This window comes from Juglans regia, chromosome 10 (genome assembly GCF_001411555.2).
Source record: "Juglans regia cultivar Chandler chromosome 10, Walnut 2.0, whole genome shotgun sequence".
Taxonomy (NCBI): Eukaryota; Viridiplantae; Streptophyta; class Magnoliopsida; order Fagales; family Juglandaceae; genus Juglans; species Juglans regia.
This window is the reverse complement of record NC_049910.1, coordinates 706,763-731,656: the sequence shown is the minus strand read 5'-3', so window position 1 is coordinate 731,656 and position 24,894 is coordinate 706,763. Positions and strand designations below refer to the sequence as shown.

At 35.7% G+C, this 24,894-nt stretch overlaps 3 protein-coding genes across 3 annotated transcripts; 2 read left to right on the top strand and 1 right to left on the bottom strand.

Moving 5' to 3' along the window:
• Positions 1 to 182: 182 nt before the first annotated feature.
• On the bottom strand, positions 183 to 13,645 carry LOC108998866 (dynamin-2A-like). Its single transcript, XM_018975602.2, has 22 exons — positions 13,182 to 13,645; positions 12,373 to 12,423; positions 12,144 to 12,264; positions 11,828 to 11,920; positions 10,695 to 10,756; positions 10,320 to 10,437; positions 9,789 to 10,131; positions 9,144 to 9,291; positions 7,264 to 7,365; positions 7,030 to 7,149; positions 5,964 to 6,047; positions 5,670 to 5,797; positions 5,178 to 5,262; positions 4,878 to 5,016; positions 4,227 to 4,303; positions 3,969 to 4,025; positions 3,133 to 3,280; positions 2,872 to 3,017; positions 2,285 to 2,398; positions 2,129 to 2,196; positions 1,663 to 1,835; positions 183 to 874 (listed from the first exon to the last, which is right to left on the bottom strand). The coding sequence occupies exons 1-22, from the start codon at positions 13,335 to 13,337 to the stop codon at positions 618 to 620; spliced, it is 2,790 nt and encodes a 929-aa protein (XP_018831147.1). The 5' UTR covers positions 13,338 to 13,645; the 3' UTR covers positions 183 to 617.
• A 2,878-nt stretch (positions 13,646 to 16,523) lies between these two features.
• LOC118349577 lies at positions 16,524 to 18,225 on the top strand. Its single transcript, XM_035694768.1, has 4 exons — positions 16,524 to 16,961; positions 17,047 to 17,232; positions 17,352 to 17,588; positions 18,010 to 18,225. The coding sequence occupies exons 1-4, from the start codon at positions 16,524 to 16,526 to the stop codon at positions 18,223 to 18,225; spliced, it is 1,077 nt and encodes a 358-aa protein (XP_035550661.1).
• Positions 18,226 to 20,186: 1,961 nt separating this feature from the next.
• Positions 20,187 to 23,379, top strand: LOC108998780 (endo-1,3(4)-beta-glucanase 1-like). Its single transcript, XM_018975478.2, has one exon. The coding sequence runs from the start codon at positions 20,973 to 20,975 to the stop codon at positions 23,097 to 23,099; it is 2,127 nt and encodes a 708-aa protein (XP_018831023.2). The 5' UTR covers positions 20,187 to 20,972; the 3' UTR covers positions 23,100 to 23,379.
• The last annotated feature ends 1,515 nt before the right edge of the window (positions 23,380 to 24,894 follow it).

Genomic DNA, 24,894 nt, shown 5'->3' with positions numbered 1-24,894 from the left:
AAAAAAAATTACACCACTTATACACTATACAACTTCAAATATCATTTCTCTTATTTTTATTTGGTTTAGAGAGCGGTTGGCACCGGAGGCAGAAATAGTGACTCTCACCCTCCAAAGACAGGTGCATATGGACTCGTTGGAGTCTATTAATTGGAGCGAATTGAAGGTGAGGTGAGAAAAGGTTAAGAAATATATATATCCATAATTGACGACAGAATATAGCCTTCAATTGAAAAGATGTTCCACGTGTTACAAAGCCATCAGAAATGGAACGTACACGTAATCTGAATCAATACATGCAAATACATCTATAGCATCCAAAAATGAGCAGAGAAAAAAGAACATAAAACTTTAAAAAGAAGAGGAAAAATTGAATAGAATATAATAAGTGGATTTCGAGTGAACCTTGAATCCATCCATGTGACACCGGCCCAAGCCATGAGAACTTGAAACCGACGAGCTGTAGTCTTTTATGTACACGAACTCTCTCTCTTTCTCCCTTGTCCCTCCCTTCTCATGATTCTAACACAGGAATAGAGAATGCAGTCGGGCTGAATGGTCTCACCCACCAAAAATGCGATGAAAATACGAGTCGTCAACCGATATACGTCCATATTTTAATAATATTTGTAACTCGAAGAACCAGACTGTGGTGGTGCCGGGGGCAACCGATTAGGAGTACGTCGGCTGCTGGAGTTTGAACCGGAGTTCACATCCCCATTTTGGGCTGGGTCGCTGTGATGTCGGCTGTGACCATTGGATCCAGATCTAGAAGTATCGCCATAGGAATTATAATCAACAGAGCCATTAGCAGCTGCATCAAAAGCAGATCTCCAGTCATCTCCAGATGGACCATTGGTCCTTGGGCTGCTTTCTGCAAAGGTAACAGAGATTTAAGAAACATGTACTTACTATCAATTTCCTATATATTTTTTTTTAACATGTCCTTTTGCTTCTATTGAGTCACCTCAATATTTTTACCTATTTGCCTGGCACAATACCCACGTCTCCAAAATATATAAATATATATATATATTTACCTAATTAATTTTATTCTTTTTTAACTTTAATTATTGCATATCAATAAATTTTTTAATTAAATTTTAAATAATTTGAAATATCATGTCAATAAATTTATGCAATTCAAAATTTTAAAGGTCTTTGACACTCCCCCATATTTCCTATGTAACCCTTGTTTTCTTTTCTCTATATTCAATGTATTACAATTGATAATGAAGAATAATAAAACGTTCAGATTTACTACATAATCAACCACGCATCAATATTTAAGCGTAAACTTAGAATAGCATCATTATTGGAAACAGAAAAGAAACAATAAAACACAACAATAATAAATCTACTAAACAACATCTAGGCCTTGCCACGCAACATAAATTGCATTCTTATTAGAACTACTTAAATTCTTATTGTAACTATTACATGTTTTTATATACTTAAATTGCATTTAAGTAAAATTGAAATAGGTGATTCAATCTTGTCATGAGTTGCCCGGTTCAATGCATCGGTTCCCAATTTTAATTCCAATTCGAATTTTTCGAGCCTTGGTTTTAATTAATGATTTGGCATTGCAAGTGTTTTGAGAAGGTAAATAACATAGACCAAAGACCTTTTGCATTTAGACCACAGCCTTTAAATAGATACCTGTTCCACCACCATTAGACCAGTTGGAGGCAGCAGCGGCCCGGTTGTCATGAATGCTAAGTTGGCGAGTTAATTTTGAAAGAACAGAAGACTGCTTTTGGTAGCGCTCCCTCCTACCTTTTACATTCTGGTCCTCCTGAAGCAACTCTTCAATCCTTCCTGTGCTTTGTGCACTACCCACCAACAAATATATAACATGATTATTGTTATGTAACAAATACATCATGATTAAAATTATTTCATTCTCATATGAATATATAAGAATTTTGTATTCTAGTGGTCATTTTAATAACAGTACATTCAAGAGCCAAAAATTGCAGGAAAATATGAGGCACATCACCGGATGGAGCTAAACAACAAGAAAGGCAGCCTGCAAGGGCCCATTGGACAAGCACATGCTTGGACAAAAAAAACATCTAGTGCAAATGCAGGCAACAAATTCAGAGCAAATAGAGAAGTTTTCAACCTGACGGAGCTATACAACTGATTTAACATGTCTTCCTTTGCTTTCTCGACTTGGCAAAGAACAACTGCCTGCTCAACCAGTCAAACCCAAATGTTTTCAATCAATTCAATATTGATTCTAAGCATGAAAAATGTAAAGTTCATAATATAAGCTTACTTTGGGAACATTTGCAGCCAAACTGTTCAAAACTGCTTCAACATAACCACGTACTTCTTGAGACATCCACCGAAGCTCTTCTTCAGGATCAGCAGGTTTTCGAGCCATCATATCCTTAAAGAGGGGAGGGACAGCAAGGAGAATAATACTTGATTAACGCCTGGTTTGTATTCATAACTCATCTCAACCCACCTTAACTCATCTCATCTCATCATTACAACTTTCTCAAATTCCCACACAAAATATAATAAACAATTCAACTTTTTCAAATTTCAAAACAACTTTCCCAAATTTCCATATAAAATATAATAAATAATTCAACTTTTATTCTACTATTTACAAACTATCTCAACCCATCTCAACTCATCTCTGAATCCAAACCACTCCTAAACTTCATAACTTAGTGCAATAACATGTATGAGTTGCTTAAAGCAAAATAGAGGTTAGCAGTCTTAGCAGATCCAAAATTACACAGAACTAAATCATTCACCACGAGAAATTGAGTGCAAATAGAACATAAAAGCTACCATAAACTGAATGAGAAAATGGCATTTATCGAAAATTTCCATAAAAACAAAGTTACTTACCAGATAACCATCAGAATGGCTTTGTCGCATACCACCTTCACTCTTCATCTGTCCTCCTTTAGAAGGTTGAATAACATTTCTTATCTTATTCATCCATTCACTCTTATCGGCCACACTCTCAGCCTTCAATACAACAGCACTATGGGCTGAAAAATAAATCGAGAATGGATTCAAGATAATCTTGTAAGTCAAAACAATAAATGGAGGGTGTGAGGCAGTATCCACATCTAAGTAATTGACTGATGAAAGGAAAGGACGTGCCTTTCAAAACGGTTTTATATGGAACCTTGCTAGTGATCTTGAACAAAAGACTTGGTGCTTTTCCAGAATCTGGCCCATTAGCCTTCTTATCCTTTGAACTCTTTGATGAAGGTTCTTCCTCATCCGATACCTCTTCAATATTACATTCCTGCATGATATGCTTTGAAGGTTTAATTCTTTATTTTTTTTTATAGAATGGGTGATCCCTATTAGCATGAAGTACTCTAATAGTGATTCTCTGAAGTTTAGACTACCCTTCATTGGCAAGGGCACACATGTATAAGCTGTGCGTCTGTATATAGTTCATTCATAAATGCATCCAGTATGAAAATGGAAAGGCTACTATGGCATAGGGTTCTCCCAAACCAAAAAGACATGCATGCCTAATGATATATGTCCAGATCTACAAAACCATATGTGCAATAGCTTGTATTGCTAAGAGCAATTAATTTTCTAAAAAGTTAGAAACAACTCTTAACATTTACATAAAATGAAGAGTTTCCGGAGACCAAATTCGCTCCACAATCACAGTGTCTAAACTCTAAGCAAGATAGTCAGCAAGAGATTTTTCCTCCTTCCCTGTTGATATTGAGGCATGAAAAGGGAAAAACAAATATCAAACCTAGGGTTCCAAATTAACACAGTAAAAACACAGTTGCTAGGATGAACTTTGCATATCTGAATGCACAGTTTATTACCCAAGAACCATAGATGCATCCTGTCCAGCACTACTGACCATGATAGAATTCTAAATGGTAGAAGTCTTTCTAAAACTTGTGAACAGCACAATTAGAAAACCTGTATCTGAGTAGAAAAATATCAACAGCTGTCCTTACCTCCAAAGTGATGACTCCTCGAAAATTTCTTTCCTCCTGCTTTTTGGTGTAACCAAGCTGTAGAATAAATGAGAGGTCAATCCTAATCATAAGTATAATAATGATAAGATCATAAGTATCATAATGATAAGATCATAAGAGTCACATCAGCTACTAGTAAACATCATATTGCAAAAATTCTCTTGTCTCAAAATAAGAGACCTCATAACTTAAAAATCTAAGCTTGAATTTGGCAGGCTTGAAAGTAATGTCACATACCTTTCCAGTCTTCTCATTCAAAACAAACCACCGACGGCTCCATCCATTAGTTTTTGCACTTTTCTTTAACATAAAACCTGAAAAAAAATGAACATTTAATAGAATGCAACTCTCCAGAGAAAGGTAGCCTACAGCTCAAGTCTTTGAATTCACTCAGGATATTTTGTCATGCATATATGCCCCAAAAACCGAGATGAACCCAAGAACTGTCCATGCTAATTGCATCATAAATTCTAATTTGGCATAATAAAATATTTTTTATTATGCAAACATTTAATAAAAACGACCTAGGGCAGAACTATGCAAACAAAAATCGTTTTACGTAGAAGTCATTTTCCTAAATAAAAAAGTATCTTCATAAAGTGACACATTTCAATGATCTAATATAAACAAGTGACCAAACCAGCATCAATTTCCACAACCAAAATGTTGTACCTATAATGAAAAGAAAACTACCCCCGAGATTTTCCTCGCATTCTTCTATAGGGAGATTTATATTTTCTGCATACTCTGTTGTAGTGTTTCTTATGATAGAGAATTAGGCATAGAGTATCTCCATTAAAGAAAGATCTAAATGTTGCATTTTGAAATAGTGGCATCCATATTCTCATATGAATTGTAGAATAATGTGCTTGTAATTTGAAGACAAACCTGCTGTTATTTCTCCTTCAGGACCTGCAGTCTTTAAACCTGAATTCTCTTGAACGTCTTTCTCTGCCTGACCAGATTTGTCCTTCATTGTTTTCAAACTTCCACCAGCCTGCTGACCACCTGTTTGAGGACTAGTTGCCTAGGACAAAAAAGAAACATATAACGAGCAAGGCATACAAAGGACAAAACAACTGAATTAATGAGATATACAGTTTAAGGAAAACATGGACAACCAAACCCACTCAACGTATTCCTTCAAAAACTTGTATTCAAATTGACAAAGAGAAGGAGATCTCCTACCCTGTTTAGTGTTGCCTGCTCTGCCTCTTGCCCCTTTTTTGAAGATCGAGTTTTAAGCTCCTCCTCTCGGCGCTGTCTCTCCATCCTAAAGAAGAAATTTACAGATCACCCTGGTAAGCTGCAGGTAAATATTGGAAAAGGGTAGATACAACTTCATTGCTACATTGTTGCAGGTAAATATTGAACTCACAGCGACATATAACACACTCAGGAGCAAGACATACTTGTGAAAGGGGGTAGAGAGAGAAAATAAATTCTACCAGTCTAGGTAGTAACGACATATCAGTTAAAGCATATTCATGGAGAAATGATGCAAGGCATGCCATCATGTTACAAATGTTTACAGTTTAACTCAACCACTTGAATAACTTGCAAGCATTTCACCAATGTCAAGTTATGTTATAATCTAAAACCAGATACTAAATAAAATGTTACAATATGAAACCAAATGCTAAAAAATTATTTTTGTGCAAAAAAACATTTTAAGAATACCTCCTTTGCACTAAACGTATGAAGTGTTGGGGGGGTACAAAAGCTCGCTCCATATCCACAAGCGCAACAACCATTTTCTTTGCATCATTCTTAAACCCATCTAAGGCAGCACTTGCAATGGCCACAACCTTGTATAACATTAGCATAGTTTAATCCACAAATCCAAGAATAAATAAATAAATAAGTGAATTGAAAACTGCACAGACTTATAGTCATACTATTGAACAGAGTGTAATTTATAAAAAGCAAATTAACAAACAGGAAAACTTGAACCGAGAAAGTAAGGCACCATACCTCTCTCTTGAAAGGAGGGTATCTTCCAAGACCTGGGGTAGCATTTGCAGAAGCAGAAACTATATCTACCAGGACGCGATGCACCTAATTTATCAGTCAGTAATCGATGTAGACAAGGACTTTATTAGACAGTTTGTACAGACTAATCTAAATAAATATTATATAGAAAAGCATAGATGACATGAATCAACCGTAGACAAGCTATTCTAAATCAAATAATTAAAAACACTAGTTGATCCAAAAGTTTAATCATCTTAAGTATCAGAAGAGAGATTGAGAAGCTCATGAAATGAAGCATCTTTCTACAGCCCAATCCATGCAAAACTAAACATACAGTTAGGAGTGGCAATATATGACACGACCCGTTAACCCAATACGAACACGACATGATAATAGCGGATATGGGTTTAGTCTTAACATGTTCGGGTCAAAACGAATTGACATGCTAAGACACAATTGCTTAACAGGTCAAACTGTTTTGACCCGTTAAGAAAGTTAAAGTTACAATTATACCCTTATACCTAAAGAAAAATTATTGGGATTTTAATTTCGATATTTTTATTGTTTGGATTGCAATTTTAGACTTGTAGTTAATTTTATATTTTTTTATAGATATTGTGATTTTAACATTTATGTAAAATTATGCTAAACTTAATCAGGTCAAACGGATTAATTTCGGGTCTGTTCACCCATTTACATAAACTTGTCGAAACAGGTCGGGTCAACCTATTTCTTAGTATTCACTAATGGGTCAAAACGGGTCATGTCGTGTCAATCCGTTATGCTAATGTGTCATGTTAGGATTTGAAATTTTGACACGATAAGCTTAACAGGTCGTGTTCGGGTTAACCCATATAGTATAATATACATGCCTTGACACGACATGAACACGACCTATTAACATAATGGGTTGACACAACACCATACATACAGTAGAAGAAGAGAGTATGGGAAACCACTAAAGATCATAAGTTAGAATCCAGATGGTCCACCATTATAAACAATACCAAAGCTACAAGAGATTCAAATCATACTACAGCAAAAAGCAGCAAAAGCCCAAGTTTACCTCATCAACACAAAGCCTTGACGGTTCTTTCGCAAGCTCCAAGACACCTTTAATCAAAGATCTTAAACCCTTTTCAGGGGAAATGAGATATGGCTGATAGCCATCCGCTTCCAACACAATCTAGTACAACATTTTTAAAAAATAAAAGCTCATAAGACCCAAAAAACCCTTGAAATCAATACAATGTATGCTACAATAACAAAATTTGAGAAAAAGAGGAAGGCCAAAATATACCCTCTTGACATTGTTAATATCGAAATGCCTGTCTAAAGGAAGCTGCTTCATTCTATTTGGAAAGGTCCCCTCAAAACTGGCAACAATTTTCCAACCAGCACCCTTCAAAAAAATAATTTTAGCACCAGCTAAGACTTGTATTCAAGAAACTCAATGACAATTAATGGAATGCCACAACTAGCTTCAGCAACTTAGAATATGAGGAAAGTTTTACTGCCAAAGGCTATCCAAGTGCAAGACCAGAGTCACGAATGCAAGACCAGAGTCACCAGATAATTTAACAGAAAAATTACTTTCAATAAATACAATTACAATATTTGAAGTGAACTGTCATATCATACACAGCTTCATGAAGAAAAAAACAAAGGAAAAACAGGAGGAATTTAACACAATCAAACAGTAATAATTTCCATGATAATCCACTCATCAACAGAGGCATACCCAAGTAATTTTCACTCAGTCTAAATTTTTTAAAAACTGATTAAAAAAGAAAATAGAGGCATACCCAAGTATTACAAAATTTTCTTCATAATATTCTTCCAATAAAATTTGTCGCATGCACTAGCCTATATCATCAATAAAATTCTTGTTTACTAATAAAAAAAGTCTTCAAATAAAGTTCAAACAAGCTGCATCTAACAATTCTTGACTCACTCAGTGCCTTATAAGGACCTTTATTGTGTTTATCACTGCTTGCTGTGCACCTAACTAAGGGCTAGTTTGGACACTGAGAATATCTCAAGTATTCTCATATATTCTTAGATATTTCCATCCCAAACATCACTCGTACACAACAATTTTCAATTTCAAATTTTCAACTTTTTCATCTAATCAATTATCTAATCATTACAACTTTCCTAAACTTCCAAACAAAACACAAGAAAAAAAATACAATTTTTTCAAATTTCAAAACAAAAATTATATTCAAACAACTTTTTAACTTTATAATATTTTTATTCAACTTTTTCTCTCTTTTCTCAAAACCCGATAAAAATTCTTAACTCAAACAATTTCACTACTATTCACATATATTCCGAGATATTCTAAGTGTCCAAACAAATCCTAAATTAGAGGAATTCTTTAGCAGTTTTCAAATGTATGCCTCTCACATTCACCTTCCAAACCAAACAGCTTCGAGAATTTACGAGAGTGGCATTTGTTCCATTTCTCAAAGGTTCTCTTCAGGGATCTACCCATTTGAAGTTGATAAGCTTGGTTCTTAAATAGTGAAGGGTGTGGCGCAACTTCAAAGATCTTTAACCTTAAGAGAGGAAAAACTTCCTGACTGATGGTAACGAGAGCTTCTACAATATAAGAAGGTATATTTCATACAAAGGTTTTAGAGCACACTTATATCCACCTTGGAGGGAAAATGTTTATTTCTCTCTGCGACATCAGTTTCCTTTATCTTTCGCCTTCAACTCCTTATCACTCTTTATTTCCATTTCATGTAATATCTTAGGGCATGTTTGGATAATGAGATGGGATGAGATGAGAATTCGGTGAATAGCAATTAAATGGTTTGAATTAAGATGTTTTATTGAGTTTTGGGAAGGAGAGTTGAATAAAAATATTATAAAGTTAAAAATTATTTGAATATAATTTTTATTTTTGAAATTTGAAAAAATTGTATTGTTTTTTGTGTTTTGTTTGAAAGTTTGAGAAAATTGTAATGATTAGATAAAAAGTTGAAAATTTCAAATTGAGAAGTGTTTTGTGTTTGAGAATGAAATTATGAGAAATTTTAAGATGAGATGAGATGAGTTGCACACTTCCCAAACATGGCCTTAGTGTAATATCACTCATAGACCTTATTAGTAATCTGCAAAACTGCATGCTCAAATCGAAATTTAAAATTTGATCAATACATATATACTCACCTCTCCAGATGTAACATGCAGGAGAAACCTATCCTCAAATTCACGGCAAAGTTCCAATGCTAGAGCTCGGGTGCCCTCGGAACTTTGGACCATTTGCTCACCAAGCCTTACCAGCTCATCCTGAACTATTTGAGACTTCCCTTGTAACCTGCATAAATGTAAAGGACAGGCATTGATAGGAACTCAATGTATCATCCTTGATGGAAGAAACAGTATATGCATCCACTCAAAAGGAGTAGTTTCAAAAAAAGGCAAGTGGTCTGGTGATTATATGCATCGAATCCATATATCTACAAGCAAAGCACTTGATAAACTGGATTCATCAGTTCAATGTAGCCTCCATGCTGGTAGTTACTCGGAAGTGTCCACTCTGGCCAAAGTAGACAGCTTGAAATTTGAGCGAGATTTACATCAATTGATTTTAATATTATAATAGCATCTGAAAACTTCCTTGGCCAAGTTTTTTTCTTTGCATCTTTTAACTCCAAAGCTCAAATTTCTGGAGTTTTAACAATATAGAGGAAACAAAGTCGCCTAACTAAAAACGTATTCCTTCCAATAATTAAACTTATTATTTAAAAAAAACTAATAGATGCATAAAAAACACAACAAAAAATGACAATATAGCATCAGGAAAATTCTCACCCAGAGAGGAGATTTGGAAGCCGAACTTTCATGCGATTCCGAATCTGCTGTGCCAGAGCATCCACCAAAGCTATTCTCCCAAGCTTACTTTGTGGGGCTCCAGTTAGTATGGACTTGAGACTTTCACTCTCTGCCCTCCATGCAGTTTCCAAAGAACTCTCTGAGCCAACTGAACCAGATTGTGAAGAGGCTATTGACACTGATTGACCTATCAAAGCAACCCACGGGATATCGGATGCCCTTGATGGCCCCTGATTTAACAGGAGAGCCTGAACTGCAGCCAGAGATTTCTGATCCGATGCAGCTTGATCTATTTTACTAATCACACCAATGGTTCTGGTACCTGTAATCAACATTTAATCACATGATTATTAAATAAAATAGGATGGGAAAGGAAGAGGACGAATGCATCAGACACCAAAGGGCATTAAACATTTAAACAGCAATGCCTCATGCATTCATAGTAGGGAACAAGACCAAATTTAACCTCCTTTCCCCCAGGAAAGGATCATGGATAAAAAAGCAAGTTACCATCTCCATCATATTCCTTGGCAACTCTGATGGCTCGAGATGAAGCGATTTCAGGTGCCTGTGAGGCAGGTACTATAACTAGCAGAATGGCGTCGTTGTGCTCAGCATATTCACTAACCTACGCAAGGACCATTGAAACATTATTAATAAAAACTACTCTGTTTTTAATATAAATTTATATGCCCTAGCGCTATGACAGAATGACTAATTGAGAAACTATCTAAAGTATATATACAAATAAATTACACAGATCGGAAAGAATTTATTTCCAAAATGATGAGCTCCAGAGTCTAGGCCACATAAATCCTTGAATTTAAAAAATATATTAAAAACTATTTTTAAAAAAAAGGTCTATACATGCTTCCTACTACTCACCAGCGAGTCATCCATGATCCGTTGATCCAGCCCGGGTAAATCAACCAACTTCAAGGGAGGAGCTGAGGAAAATTCATATTAGATAGAAATTCATGAAATAAAATAACAGGAACCAACTAATAAATTATATATGATAGCAGGGAATCAGATGAACCAAGCACGAACCCAAGACAGATGTCTGTATAACATGGAGTGAACTTTAAGAAATCTTCTGATGGTGGATCATAAGAATAGCAAATAGATTCATGCAAATATAAACTCCACGTGAGGTAACATCCAGTTTTACCATCTACAGACAATATCAGCCAATGGCCATATTTCAAGATATGCATCTAACATGTAATGCGTTAAGATTTACCCCAAAGTTGAAATGTAACAACCATGCACAGAAGCACCTAAAGCTCTTGTCTTCAAGTTGTCACAGTTGCATGAGTTTAATATCAAAATAAATTAACCAAACTTCATAGAATCATATATAATTATATGAAGCACAAGTAATATGGGCAACCTTTATTTAATGCAGTGAGTCTTAGTCCCACTTGCTAAGAAAATAGATGGGACCATTTTTCTTACTAAAAAATATCTTTTTCACAATCATAGAAGGTCCAATGCAAAATTTTCCAATTCAAGAATTTTTCTTCAAATAGATAATCTACCCCAAAAACTGTAATATGACGTTAAAAGAATTGAGTCACATGTCATAGATAAGATTCTTCTTCTAATCATAAAGGGAGAAAGGGTAACAGAGCATACAGAGTACCTTACAAAATTTGTAACTGAGAACAACCAAACATATATATGACATTCTTTTAATGTGAAATGACATGTCAAATTGTCAATACATGTCAATATCAAAGCTAATTAAATTTCATGCATCTATCACGGAAATGAAAACAAAAGGATAGAATTTAGCCATTGCATATCCGGACACTAATATCTTTTAAATATCAAAATGTTGACTGGTGCTCCATAATTTTATGCATATTCCGAACCTCTTTCAGTACCAATACAATCATTTTAGGAACAATTCCTCATTTTGAAAAGTATGAAATCATCCAAAAGACAAACATTTCTAATTAAACATTTAAGCACATAAGTAAAGATAGATCGAAGACAATCAATCATAGACCAACCTGTACTTGTGCGTAGCTTCAAATATATTTCATCTCGACTCTTGCCCGAGGAACCCTTACTCAATCTATCCTGTAGAGAATGACGTAATGCACCTGCAGAAGAACCACAATAATCAAATAAACACAAAAAAGACTTAAAAGCTCATTTAAAAAAAACCATTATTTGTTATATTTTCACTAAACACCATATAACATGAAGATTGTAGGTTTCATTGGTCACCCTGACCTGACCCTGCAGTTCTAGAATGACCAATGAAATCTGCCTAGCGTGGACTTTATGAATTAATGGTAATGACTACTAATTGAAGTTACTGACTTGCAGAAACTTGTTGAGACTTATTGTCAATCTGCAAAATAATCGATTTGCTGCTCAAAGAACCATCCCTCTGTAAATCAATACTTATGGGAGCTCGAGTGGCACCGTTTTCACCAGTTGGCTGGACAAAGAAGAGGAAGGAAGCTTAATAACGAAGATAAAGCTCAACTGGGTTCTATGCTTTATAAGAAGTAATAATTAAAAAAAAAACCTTATACTCCACACTTACCAAAACGGGATGCCCTATTAAACTGTTCAAAACTGCAGATTTACCAGCACCCTACAGAAGTTGTGGCGCACCAAAAGATAACAAGAAAATACATCAGGATCTCCATACAAAAAAAAAAGCAGTACCTCACAGCAATGATGGTTATAAAAAACACAGAGAGTCTGAATTGATCTTCAAACAGTTTCTTTTCTTTTTTTGTAATAAGTAATCAATGGTTTCTTACAGTTTATAATCATCAATGAAACACAACTTGGACATTACACTTGAAGCTTAAATTAAATCAGAGTATAATACTTCACAGAGCATTCAAGCGCGAAATTTGGTAGGCATCAGCATTAACCACCGAGTGTGAAAGTATGAAATAAGCTTACACCAATCCGAATTAAATAAACTCCGTTATTTCAAGCAAATATATATATAAAAAATAAAAAAACATCATGATGAGATTGAAAGTAGTTAGCTAAACACAACTAAACAATCACAAAGGTAAATTATCTCTCCATAATTTTTTAAAGCCCCAGCAACGCTTTCGAGTAATGAAACTATAGTTTTTCTTAGTAAGAGCATCCACGAGAATTCAGTCAGCGTGCAGACGACAGTGCTACTAAGACATATAACAAGAGATTAAACATATCTTCCTTTACATAAGAGAGCTCGAAATCTACAAACTTAGGCGAAGAAAAATCGATGCGATCTCCCTCTCTCGAAGAGAAAACAACTATTACGCATTTATATAGTATATAATATATATACACACACAGAGACACGAAAACAGAACCAGAAGTAGAGACATGAACGGGTGGACTTACAACATTGCCAAGAGCTACGACATTGAGGAAAGTAGATGCCCTTCTAGAAGAACCGGATGAGGACCCGGGGTTTTCGTCAACGTCTTCGTCGGCAAGCAGAGCCGCAGCTTGCCGCATCGACTCCGATAGCTGAGCCAACTCTTCGATCGCCTCCATAGACCCGATATTTCAGAGATCAACGATCTGATTCCAACAGATATAACCCCTTCAGACAATAAAAAGTAAGAACGAGGTGCGAGGGCGATCGATCGAGTGAAACCCGAACAGAAGGGAACGGAATCAGAGAGATCTGTGGGAATTAGATCTATTCGTGACTTGATTAGAAGATTTAGGGCTTGAATTTCGATGAATCGAAGGCAAAAAAGAAGGACGAGAGGAAATGCTCAAGAAAGAATAACCCCCCTCTCTCTCTCTCCACTGCCTCTCTCTCTCTCTCTCTCTAAATTTTGAATCTTGTTTTAACTCTGCAGTCGGTCCTCTTTTTTTTTCAATTTTAAATCTGTCTGCCGAACTCTGTTGTTTTCTTTCTTTACGGTTTTATTTTACTCGTAATCTGGATCCGTCTTTTTGTATTTTTAGATTTTCTTTCTCTTTTCTCTTTCTTTAACCTTTTTGTCTCCCTTTTTTTTCCTTTACGTTTTCCTAATTTTTCTCAGCCTTCATTAAAAATTCACTCTTGCGGTTGGGATCGGGTGCTGCCATATCAGCGTCCAAAGAGACCCCCCACTGCATTAGCATTTACTACTGACAAGCCAGCTTTCTCCTTCCCAATCCAATTTAATAAAGAAAATTCCTGTCTAATCTATATATTAAAGGAACTGTATCCACAAGAATATAAATAATTAAGTGGCTCACAAAAACCTTTCATTATTATTTTTTTTTATATATAAATAAGACAGTAACTCAAAATTTATTGATATAACCTCCCTAGTATAGTAAGAAAATATCAGCCGTTACAAATCCAAAAAATAAAATCTTGTAAAAACATTGTTAACTATTTTTTTTTTTTTTTTAAAAGGAACTTCCATTTCGTCAACGCATAGCTCTATTATAAAGTTGTGAAGCTACTCGATCATTTCCATGCATCGACCCAATTCACTCTTAAATGCAATTATTATTCCTTGGTAAAAAAATATACTAATTACTTTAATGTAATACACCCCACATGCTACAAGTTTTCCCCTCAAGACAAAAAATATATCATAACTCAAATATCAGATAAGAAAGCATACCCAAAATCTCTCATCCGTATAACAATTGAAGATAAAGCAAGAATGATCATTGTGATATGATGATGTACCTATACTATCTCCTGCCAAACGCTAATTAACGAATATTAGAAACGTATTTTGATTCCGTTGAGTCATGCATGCATGCATGCGCCCGTTACTTCATGAAAACAAGTCACATTTGGTTGTTAAATTTATCAGTCTAAATTTAGGTTAAGTCTAACGTCTAAATTATACCAAACTCTTAAATTATTAAACTCATTTTAACTCAAAATATCTTTACATGTGGGACTCGCAACCTTTTTCAACTTCTCATTAATACGTATAAATTTATCTTAACATTCAAATACATTTAAACTCATTTTAGGTGAATTCTATAAAATTCATCTTATCATCTCAACTCACTACTATTCATAAATAACTCAATTCAACTCAACATCTAAACGCAACCTCTATCACGACCGTTACTACTTCATACATGCATTTTCTCAAGCCCCATGCAAGCATCTCACATTGCGAGAGCAACATTTCCTGGTTCCACGCAAGTACTAGGCAATCTAGCTATTGGATACTCAACGAAACGTATGTACCCTAAACACATGCAAGTAGCTCGTAATATATAATACATCTTTAATTAAGCTACTGAATATGAACACAGTAATTAATTAAGTTACATCTTTAATTAAGCTACTGTGACCGGACACAATAACTCAATTTTCTTCCCTGATTGGAAAATAAAAGAGATGCGTGCATTGTGCAAGAGGCCATTCGCATTAGTTGAATTGAGAATTATGCGAAAAGTGACCAAAAAGAGGTGAAAAATGAAAAGTCAAGATGTTGTTAGTGGTATCCATAATGGTGGAGCCCCAGGCCCTCCACATATATATTGGCATATTGCTACTTTGTCCATCCTGTAATGATTCTACAATCTTCAAAATTAACTTGAATATTAATGTTAAATGTGAATCCATCAGAGGAGTTAGTTGGGCGTTTCCAAAGCGAAAAAAATAACAAAAAAAAAGAAATAGGTATGTGGGCGTCGTTGGATGGCGTGATGTAAATAACAATGAAAATGATTTCTTCGCAGTACTGGCTTTCAATATGGTCGGTGTATGTAATGGGGTGACTCAATAAAAGTAAGTTGGTTGTCCTGCTTCGTTGGAAAATGACGTCTCCAATTGGAAGAAAGAGGTTATATACATTAAATATGTCCACTTCCAACTTCAAAAGATCAGGCAGGCTCAAGCCCAGTATCCACAAACACGAAGTAGCGAGTGGATCTGGGCGTTCACAATCATGACAATTTACAAAGTTTCACGTCTGCATTAAGGCTAGGGTATTTGAGTTGCATCTGCCTCGTTAATCTCTAACGTCAGGTCGTCGATCAGAGCTTTTCTTTAGGAGAGAGAGAATCTTTTGAATTTGAATATCAATGGAAAACGATACAAGTAATGCTACATACAGTCGTGAAATGTGTAAGTGTCGTATAGTCGCTTTGAAAAAGAATGGAATCCACTATTAAAAAATTAATTTCTTTTCATGTGAGTCTCATATTTATTCACTTTTTTCAAAGTGAATGCACATTGCTTGTACACTCACGATTGCAAGTATCGTTTCTCTTATATTATATCATCAAATTAATTCTGTCAAGCAATTTGAAAAGAGTTTGTTGTATGATGGGCTTTCATGTGAATGGCGTGAATTGCGAAGGATGAAGGCTCGAATGAAAGCGAAGGAAGGCTTCATGACCCTTAAGCTTGACATGAGTAAAGCTTATGAGTAAAGCTTATGACCGAATTGAATGATATTTTCTAAAACATGTAATGGAAAAGATGGATAACACTGGTGATGAGATGTGTCAGCTCAGTTTCTTATTCTCTGATTATCAATGGTGCCCCATAGGAGCAGTTCTATCCATCTCGGGGGTTAAGTCTGGGTGATCCACTATCACCTTACATTTTTATTATTTGCTCAGAAGTTCTCAATAGCTTATTAAACTCAGCAAAAGGAGTAGGTTTGATCACTGGTTTTCTCTTGGCCAGAGGTCGAATCTCTATTGACCATCTTTTTTTTTTTTGCAGATGATAGATTACTGTTTTGTAAGGCAAACTCTATGGAATGGAATAGGTTGTTCATGCTGTTGGATTCTTATGAGAAAGCATCGGGACAAAAATTGAATAAGGACAAAAGTTCCATCTTTTTCAATAAGAACACTCGAGAGGCTACAAAAGAGGTCATCATCAACATAGAAAGTGTAAAGGCCATAACCTCGTATAAGAAGTATTTGGGCCTCCCAGCACTAGTGGGGAAATCAAGAGCCATCACTTTCAGGAGCTTAATAGACAAGGTGAAGGACAGGTTGAGGAATTGGAAAACCAAGTTCCTCTTTCAGGCAGACAAGGAAATCCTTATCAAGGCAGCGGTGCAAGCTATTCTCACTTACAGCATGCGTCTCTTCAAAATTTCCAAGCAGTTGTTATGTGATGAGCTCAACAGATGCATGAGAAACTACCAGTGGGGACAGCAAGCTCAAGAGCACAAGATACATTGGGTAAGCTGGCATTAAATAGGGAAAGCTAAAAAGAAGGGATGGCTGGGGTTTAGAGATTTTGAACTATTCAACATTGCTATGCTAGCCAAACAAGGGTAGAGGGATCCATCCTCCATTGCTACACAGGTACTTAAGGCCAAATACTTCCCAGCAACAGATTTCCTCAAAGCCAAATTGGGGAGTAATCCCTCTTATATTTGGCAAAGCATTCTCAAGACTCGACCTCTTCTTGAAGAAGGACTTATATGGCATATTGGAAATTGGTAAAGAAGTAAGTGTATGGATTGATAAGCGGCTTCTACATCAACAACTTTTAAACCCCAAAGTTCCATCAAATTTTTACATGCAGATACCAAGGTGTCTAATCTAATAGACCATGATACACACTAGTGGAAGGAGGCTCTTGCGAATATCACTTTTAATGCTGAAGAAGCTGCTCTCACCAAAGCCATTCCAATTAGTGCTTGCAATAAGCCTGATAAATTAATCTGGAGATGCACTACTTCAAGAACATTTACAGTTGAGAGTGCATATCACCTCAGTGGGGAGATACATGATCGGATGAAAGGGCAGTCCTCAACTTCACACACTAAGCAAGAAGAGTGGACCAAACTTTGGCATCTGCAAGTACCTAATGCCTGCAAAGTTTTTCTCTAGAGAGCATATCTTGATGGTCTTCCTACGAGAGTCAACCTATACAGAAGGAATGTTGTTGATAATCCTGATTGTGTCATCTGTAAGCAAAGGGCTGAGACAGTGGAGCATGCACTATTAAAACACCCTTCGGCTAGTGATGTATGGGGGCTATGTGCAAGAAGCATTCAGAAGAGTGGATCAAATAAGTCAGGCATTTAAGGAGCAAATAGAGAAGTTATTGGCTATTTTTAACTCAAGACTATATGGAAGAATTTGCTGTAGTGTGCTGGAAAATTTGGAAGAGGAGAAATGAGTTTATTTTTAAAGACATTTTCCAACATCCTCTAAAACTAGTTCAGGAGGCAAAGCTCTTATTGGGGATGTAGCAATGGACAAACTCATTGTTTGGTAGGAATTGGTGCCATCGTTCGTGACTGAGAAGGAAGTGTCAAATTACCCTGATTCCTTTTTAGCCGAAGCGGCAACTGCTCTCCAAGAATCTCTGTTTTGTCAAGATTTGGGTTTCAAAAATATTATCCTAGAAGGTGATATTTTGCAAGTTGTTAAAAGCATTAACTGCAATGAAGAGATTGGAACCAATGTTGGTATGATACACGATCAGTTCTGAACAATTTTGATTCTTGGTCAGTAGTTCATTCCGGTAGGAATAACAATACACTTGCCCATGTCCTTAGCAAAGATGCTCTTAAGCAACAGAATTAGTTTATTGTATTGGAGGAAATTCCTCGTTGTATTCGATCTTTGCTATAGTGATTGACGAATAAAGTGTCTGCTGGTTAAAATAAAATAAAAAATGTAGAAAGGCATGAATGTACCGTTCATGCAGCAACTCTTAAGATTCCAAGTCCCTTCTATACTATCTTTTTTGCTTGCTACAATTTGTGGGGTACACTGCTCATATTTGGACCATTCATGTCTTGCCTACCTTTGGTGGGACAACATTAATGGAGCAAGAATTTTCTTCCTTCTCATCATTCCATCACTCGTATCAATAAAGGGTTCGTTTTTTGTTTTAAATTTTTTTTGAATCGGACCACCAAAAATTGCAAGACACAGACACTAGTCGCAGCATGGAAGAACAAAATTAACAAAATTGCCATACTGAGTTATATTTGTGCAGTTTTGGATACAAAATTAAACCAGTTTACTAATACTAGCTTGGATAAAAAAAAAATATTTTTTTCTCATTTTATTTAGATCTCGTTTGAATACAAAAATAATCTCATCTCATCTAATTTAATCCTTATAATTTTTTTAAATTCTTATATAAAATATAATAAATAATTTAATTTTTTTAAATAAAAATAATAATATTAAAAAATAATATTTTATTCAAATTCTAAAACTATCTCAATTCAACTTTCTATTCAAACCTCCCTTAAAAGCAAACAAGATTATTCATATCAGATCGATTTCCTTCGCACCAGTGTGGTTGGAAAGTAAGAGCCTCGTACACATTGAGGTTCACGTGACAGGTTTACACAGGGCGAGTCCCTAGTAAGAGCATTCTCATTAGCTTGGCCAAATAAGAAAATTATCTAAAATTTAGATAACTTGTATAAAAAAACTCTACATTGGATTGGTTATCTTCAAAATAATTTACATTTTTGCTGCAGTCATTGGCCAAATATAGAGAACCATAATTGGTTCTCTAAATATTAAAATACTAATTTCTCACTCCAAGCAAACAAATTAAATTAATTAGAATATAATTAACATTTAACATTTAGAATATAATTATTATTAACATTTGATAATACTTTTTTAATATTAATTTAATTAGAATATAATTATTATTAACATTTAATAATACTTTTTTAATATTAATTTAATTAGAATATAATTATTATTAACATTTAATAAAACTTTTTTTAATATTAATTTAATTAGAATATAATTATTATTAACATTTAATAATACTTTTTTTAATATTAATTTAACTAGAATATAATTATTATTAACATTTAATTGGTAGAACTATAAAATGTGATAAAAATAAAAATAATTAATTAATTATTAAAATAATAATATTTTAGTATTATATAGAATGTGAATGGCTAATCCAATGTGGGGATTGAATTTAAATAGAATAGGTAAATGTAAAAAAGTGTGATATTGACTAAATTTTAAAGATGTATTTGTCTAAGCCAATGAAAATGCTTTAAGCGGATTGCTCGTAAACGAGCAAGGCCAAAGAAACGAGCAAGGGCAATGGTAGATATAAGATATGGTAATAAATTGTGTAAATTTTGTACTTTTAAAAAAATAATTATATATATATATATCAGATTTATACATATTTTTTAAAAGACGTGAGATTTGTTTACTTTAAAACTATAAATATTATTTTTCTTACGAAACTCTTCTCTTTTGACAAGAAGTTTGGTTTTGGACTCCTTGTCACCTCATAGTTTATATGTAAATTAAGGGCGTTCTTATATGATAAGTGAGAGGTTATTCTTAAATAGATGTGTTAAATTTATTATTTAAATGATAAAATTTAAAATTTATTTTTTAAATTAAATTATATCCTATAAATATTTTATAGGTAAATTCAGTAGTCTGTATACGGACCGGAGAATTTTTCTCACGAGTATGCAATATTCAATTGATTGAGCGTTGATTGCTGCCATGTTCTCGGGTTACATACATCTCAACGAAAAACCTTCTTCGGTAATCGCCAAAGGTTCTCAAATTGAGTATTGCTCTGTTCGCGCCCAATAATGGACGGGGCCCTTGAGCAACAAGCGTGATCCTATTCTCTCAAATTGACAATTGCAAGTTCGCTTAGATTGAAACCGTCGCTTAAACGAAAGAACTGACACGATAGTTCTTCAAGAAGAAGGTGCCGTCTACACCCTTCGTTTCCATTCTTCCAATTTGGATCAGTACAGTACTGCCCAATCTCTGTGCTCTGTATCTCGATTCTCCACTCCAATCCTATAAAGTCCAAAACTTCGTGCGGGTACCGGAACTCCCCAACTTATATTTTGGGATAGTGGAACTCCCGACTCTAGGAACTCCCAAATCCCAATCCATCCAGGTGGTCTATTGTCTTTCTGGCTCATTTTCCGAACAGGAGTTGCTCGACGAAATGCCCAGCTCAACTTGCCACCCCGGATGGAAAACCTTAATAATTTCTTGGTTCCACTGTCCAAAGATGAAAGGTGGTTGACTGGTTTTCTGGGTGCTCAAAAAGGATAACAAAGTCAAGACTTGGTAGGTTTCCAGTCTCGCGACTAGTAGGTTGTCCACACGGGAGTGTTTTATTGCTAATGGCAACCTAATCACAGTTTTTCGAATAGTCAAACTGCACCTTTCTCTCTTTCCTCTCTCTGAGGTTAAGAACGCTGAATGATAACAATATATCACAGGTTCAATACGTCCTTCAATCAGTTACCAACCTGCATCATGGCATTAGCAACATCATTCCTTCTTTTCTTGTCCTTTTCCTTTTGGTTCAATGCACTAGCAACATCTCATGCATCGCCAACCGCTCCATTTCTCTTCCCTGAAACCAAAGCAACTGTAGTTCCAAATCCTCGACGTTTCTTCTCTCCCCATCTCCTCTCGGCTCCTCTTCCCACCAACTCGTTTTTCCAAAACTTTGTGGTCGGAAAAGGTGAGGAACCCGAATACATTCATCCATATCTCGTTAAAACCACAACCTCCTCTCTTTCTCTGTCCTACCCATCTCGCTTGTCCAACTCCTCCCTCGTTCGCCAGGTCTTTGTTCCTGACCTCACCATCACTTCCTTGAACAAAACTAGCCCACGATCTATTCGGAACACACGGCATAGAATCTCTTCTTTTAGTGATCTCAGCGTCACTTTGGATCTAACTTCCAGTAATCTCCGCTTCTTCCTCGTTCGGGGAAGCCCTTTCTTGACCTTTCGTACTATCAGTCGCAGCACCACAGGTCTTTCCATTTCAACCACCCATCCCATCCTCTCGTTCTCTTCCACTGATTCTCTCACCAAACACACTGTCAAGCTCAACAATGGCCAGACATGGCTATTCCATACTTCAGTGCCTTTACCTTTGACTCATAGCACATCTCAGATTACTTCCTCGGACTTCTCTGGAGTTATACGAATTGCTATCTTACCTGATTCCAACGCAAAATATGAGGCAATACTTGATAAGTACAGCCCGTGCTATCCAATTTCAGGTCATGTGGAATTGACTATGCCTTTTCGTTTGGAGTACACATGGAAGAAAAAGGGGAGAGGAAAGCTGCTGCTGCTGGCACACCCTCTCCATCGCCGCCTGTTGTCAGGCAACAATGTCTTAGCGGGTTTCAAGTACAAAAGTATTGATGGTGATCTTGTGGGTGTTATAGGATATTCATGGGTGTTGAAACTGAAACCCGTTCCAGTTACTTGGCATTCCATTGGAGGAATTAGGGGGAAACACTTCCCTGAAATTGTTTCTGCACTACAAGACGACGTTGACGCGCTGAATTCAACAACAATATCAACATCATCATCTTATTTCTATGGAAAATCAATTGCAAGAGCTGCAAGGTTGGCCCTGATTGCAGAAGAAGTGAGGTTTCCCAAGGCAATTCCGCTGGTGGCCAAGTTCTTGAGAGATTCGATTCAACCTTGGTTAGATGGAAACTATGGCAGGAATGGGTTTTTGTATGAAAGGCAATGGAGCGGTCTTGTCACTAAATTAGGATCCTCAAATTCCTCCGAGGACTTTGGGTTTGGAATATATAATGATCATCATTTCCATTTGGGCTACTTTGCTTATGCAATTGCAGTGCTTGCAAAGATTGACCCAGAATGGGGGAGGCAGTATAGGCCGCTAGCTTATTCACTCATGGCGGACTACATGAACATAGGCCTCGGCTCATTTTCCTATTCTTTTTATCCTCAGGTTAGATGCTTTGATCTGTGGAAATTACACTCTTGGGCTGCAGGGCTGTATAATTTTTCGGATGGACGAAATCAGGAGAGCACAAGTGAAGCAGTAAATGCATATTATTCAGCCGCACTGTTGGGATTAGCCTATAAAGACAACCATCTTAAGGGTATTGGATCAACACTTGCCGCATTGGAGATTCTGTCTGCTCAAACATGGTGGCATGTGAGAAAGGGAGACGATATGTATGGGAAAGAATTCACCAAGAAGAATAGGTTGGTAGGCATTTTGTGGGCTAACATGAGGGACTCCAAACTTTGGTTTGCTCCAGCTGAGTTGAAAGCTTGCAGATTGGGAATTCAGGTCCTTCCCATATCACCAATCACAGAGGTATTATTCTCTGATGCTGATTTTGCGAGAGATGTTGTTGAGTGGGCATCCCCATCTTTGAGCTTGAGTGGAGTGGGAGAAAGCTGGAAGGACTTTGTCTATGCTTTGAAAGGAATATACAACTATGGCAGTGCGATAAACAGTATCAGGAAGTTGAAGGTACATGACGATGGAAATTCCCTTGCCAATCTTTTATGGTGGATTCACAGTCGAGGGGGTTGAAATCTTTAAACAAGCAGATCTCCTTGAAGCAATTTTCTTATCTTTCTCTGCAAGCTTCCTTCGATGGTTGCTCTTAAGTTTTCTGGGTGCTCAAAATAGTATCATCATCATTGCTCATTAGATGAATGCATGATTTGTCAGTTTAAATCGATTGCTCGTATTCAGTTGGACTTCAATAAAATTTTAGTCACTTTAAACCTAGGAATCTTTTTGAGTATATTGTTATGCCTATCAATTAGCTTGATGAAGTATTTCATATGTTGAGTTTAATCAGATTAACATGAAAGATTATCTGCATTCTGCAAAATAGTATAGACAGCTGCAGCTAGCAGATACTGCAAATTAAATTCCCATTAAAGTTCTAGATCGATTATCCAAACTCCAGATTTCCATGCAACCACGGCAAGTTATACTTCTTCGCATGAAGAATGTCAAAAGCTTCCATAAGTTACAACAAAGGGAGGTGATCCTGAGCGAGTCTCCAAGATCCCGTCAACAAAACACGCACGCAGCGATCACGCCGTATCTCACATTTGAAAACTTCTGTTGAAACATGCACGTTGTCAATGCACACAAAATAAAATGATATAATAAAGCCCAGTTGCTACCTAGAGACGTGTTCTCTCGAACTAACTATAATGCAAGTTGAATTAGAAAATCACGAATATAGGGTTGTTAATTATATTGAATATTGCGGGGGTGCGGGGCATGCATGTCGTTTAAAAGCGTACGTGGGTTTGGGTGGCAACGTGGTTTTCACGACCGTTGGAAGTATTTGACTCTAAATTAATGTTAAATGAACTAACATATATAATGTAAGAAAAATTATATACATAAGCCTCACACTCCTGCACACTACTTAAAAGTATGTGAATTTATTCTTTTACCCTCATGTTTCATGAAATATGAAATATGAAATATGAGGATAAAATAGTAAAATCACATATTTTTTAAGTGGTGTGCAGAGTGTGAGGCTTACATGTAGCATAACTCATAATGTAAGTGGTCAAATGGCCATTTGGAATGTCATGGAAGACTATTTGTTTTGCCGGGCCAATGCACATTAATTTTCATTTCATATCAGGATTTTTGGCAACGAATTAATTGATTCTATCCCCCAATTAAATTAAATTAATCACTACTTTTGTGTCAAGTGGTTGGTCTGAATTGGACAAGTAATTTTCGTTGACCATTTGGTCCGTTAATTCAAGAAGCGCGCATATTTTGGACCGCATGAAAAAGTCAATATTGCTCTAACCAAGTTTGTATCGTAGTGTTGATTAGGGAATGCTCGGAAATGAGATAGGATTATAATTTTGAATAGTAATAAGATAATTTATAAATAGTAGTGAGATAATTTGAGTTAAGTATTTATTAGATTTTAAAAATGAGAGAGAAAAAGTTATATTATAAAGTTAAAATCTTGTTATCATATAAATTAAATTATTTTTTGTTTTTTGTTTGAAAATTAAAAAAAATGGTAATGATTAATTAACTTAAAAATATTATAATGATTAATTTAAAAATATTTATATTTGCATGATGTATAAAAAAAAAAATGAGATAGAATGAGACGAAACAAGATAAGGCGGAAATTATTTTCATACGTTTCCTAAAATGGATGTAAAGCACCAATGCATTGGCTAAGAACGTAGATCTGTCAATAAAATCTCTGTAACTGACAAAATGTTGCTCTTTTTGGAGCAAGGAGAGGTGGAGAGTTAGGTTATGGGGAATTGGTGATGCCTTCAGTGGAGAAAAAAAAAGGTGACGGCTCATTTTGCTAAGTTAATGA

Coding starts and splice junctions, on each gene's coding strand:
- LOC108998866 (XM_018975602.2), bottom strand. CDS start 13,337: ATGGAGGCGATCGAAGAGTTGGCTCAGCTATCGGAGTCGATGCGGCAA. Junction 5,263..5,669: donor ATACGTTTAGTGCAAAGGAG/GTATTCTTAAAA, acceptor TTTCTTCTTTAG/GATGGAGAGACAGCGCCGAG. Junction 4,026..4,226: donor TGAATGAGAAGACTGGAAAG/GTATGTGACATT, acceptor TTTATTCTACAG/CTTGGTTACACCAAAAAGCA.
- LOC118349577 (XM_035694768.1), top strand. CDS start 16,524: ATGGAATGGAATAGGTTGTTCATGCTGTTGGATTCTTATGAGAAAGCA. Junction 17,233..17,351: donor TATTGGAAATTGGTAAAGAA/GTAAGTGTATGG, acceptor GATACACACTAG/TGGAAGGAGGCTCTTGCGAA. Junction 17,589..18,009: donor CCAAACTTTGGCATCTGCAA/GTACCTAATGCC, acceptor ATTGTTTGGTAG/GAATTGGTGCCATCGTTCGT.
- LOC108998780 (XM_018975478.2), top strand. CDS start 20,973: ATGATAACAATATATCACAGGTTCAATACGTCCTTCAATCAGTTACCA.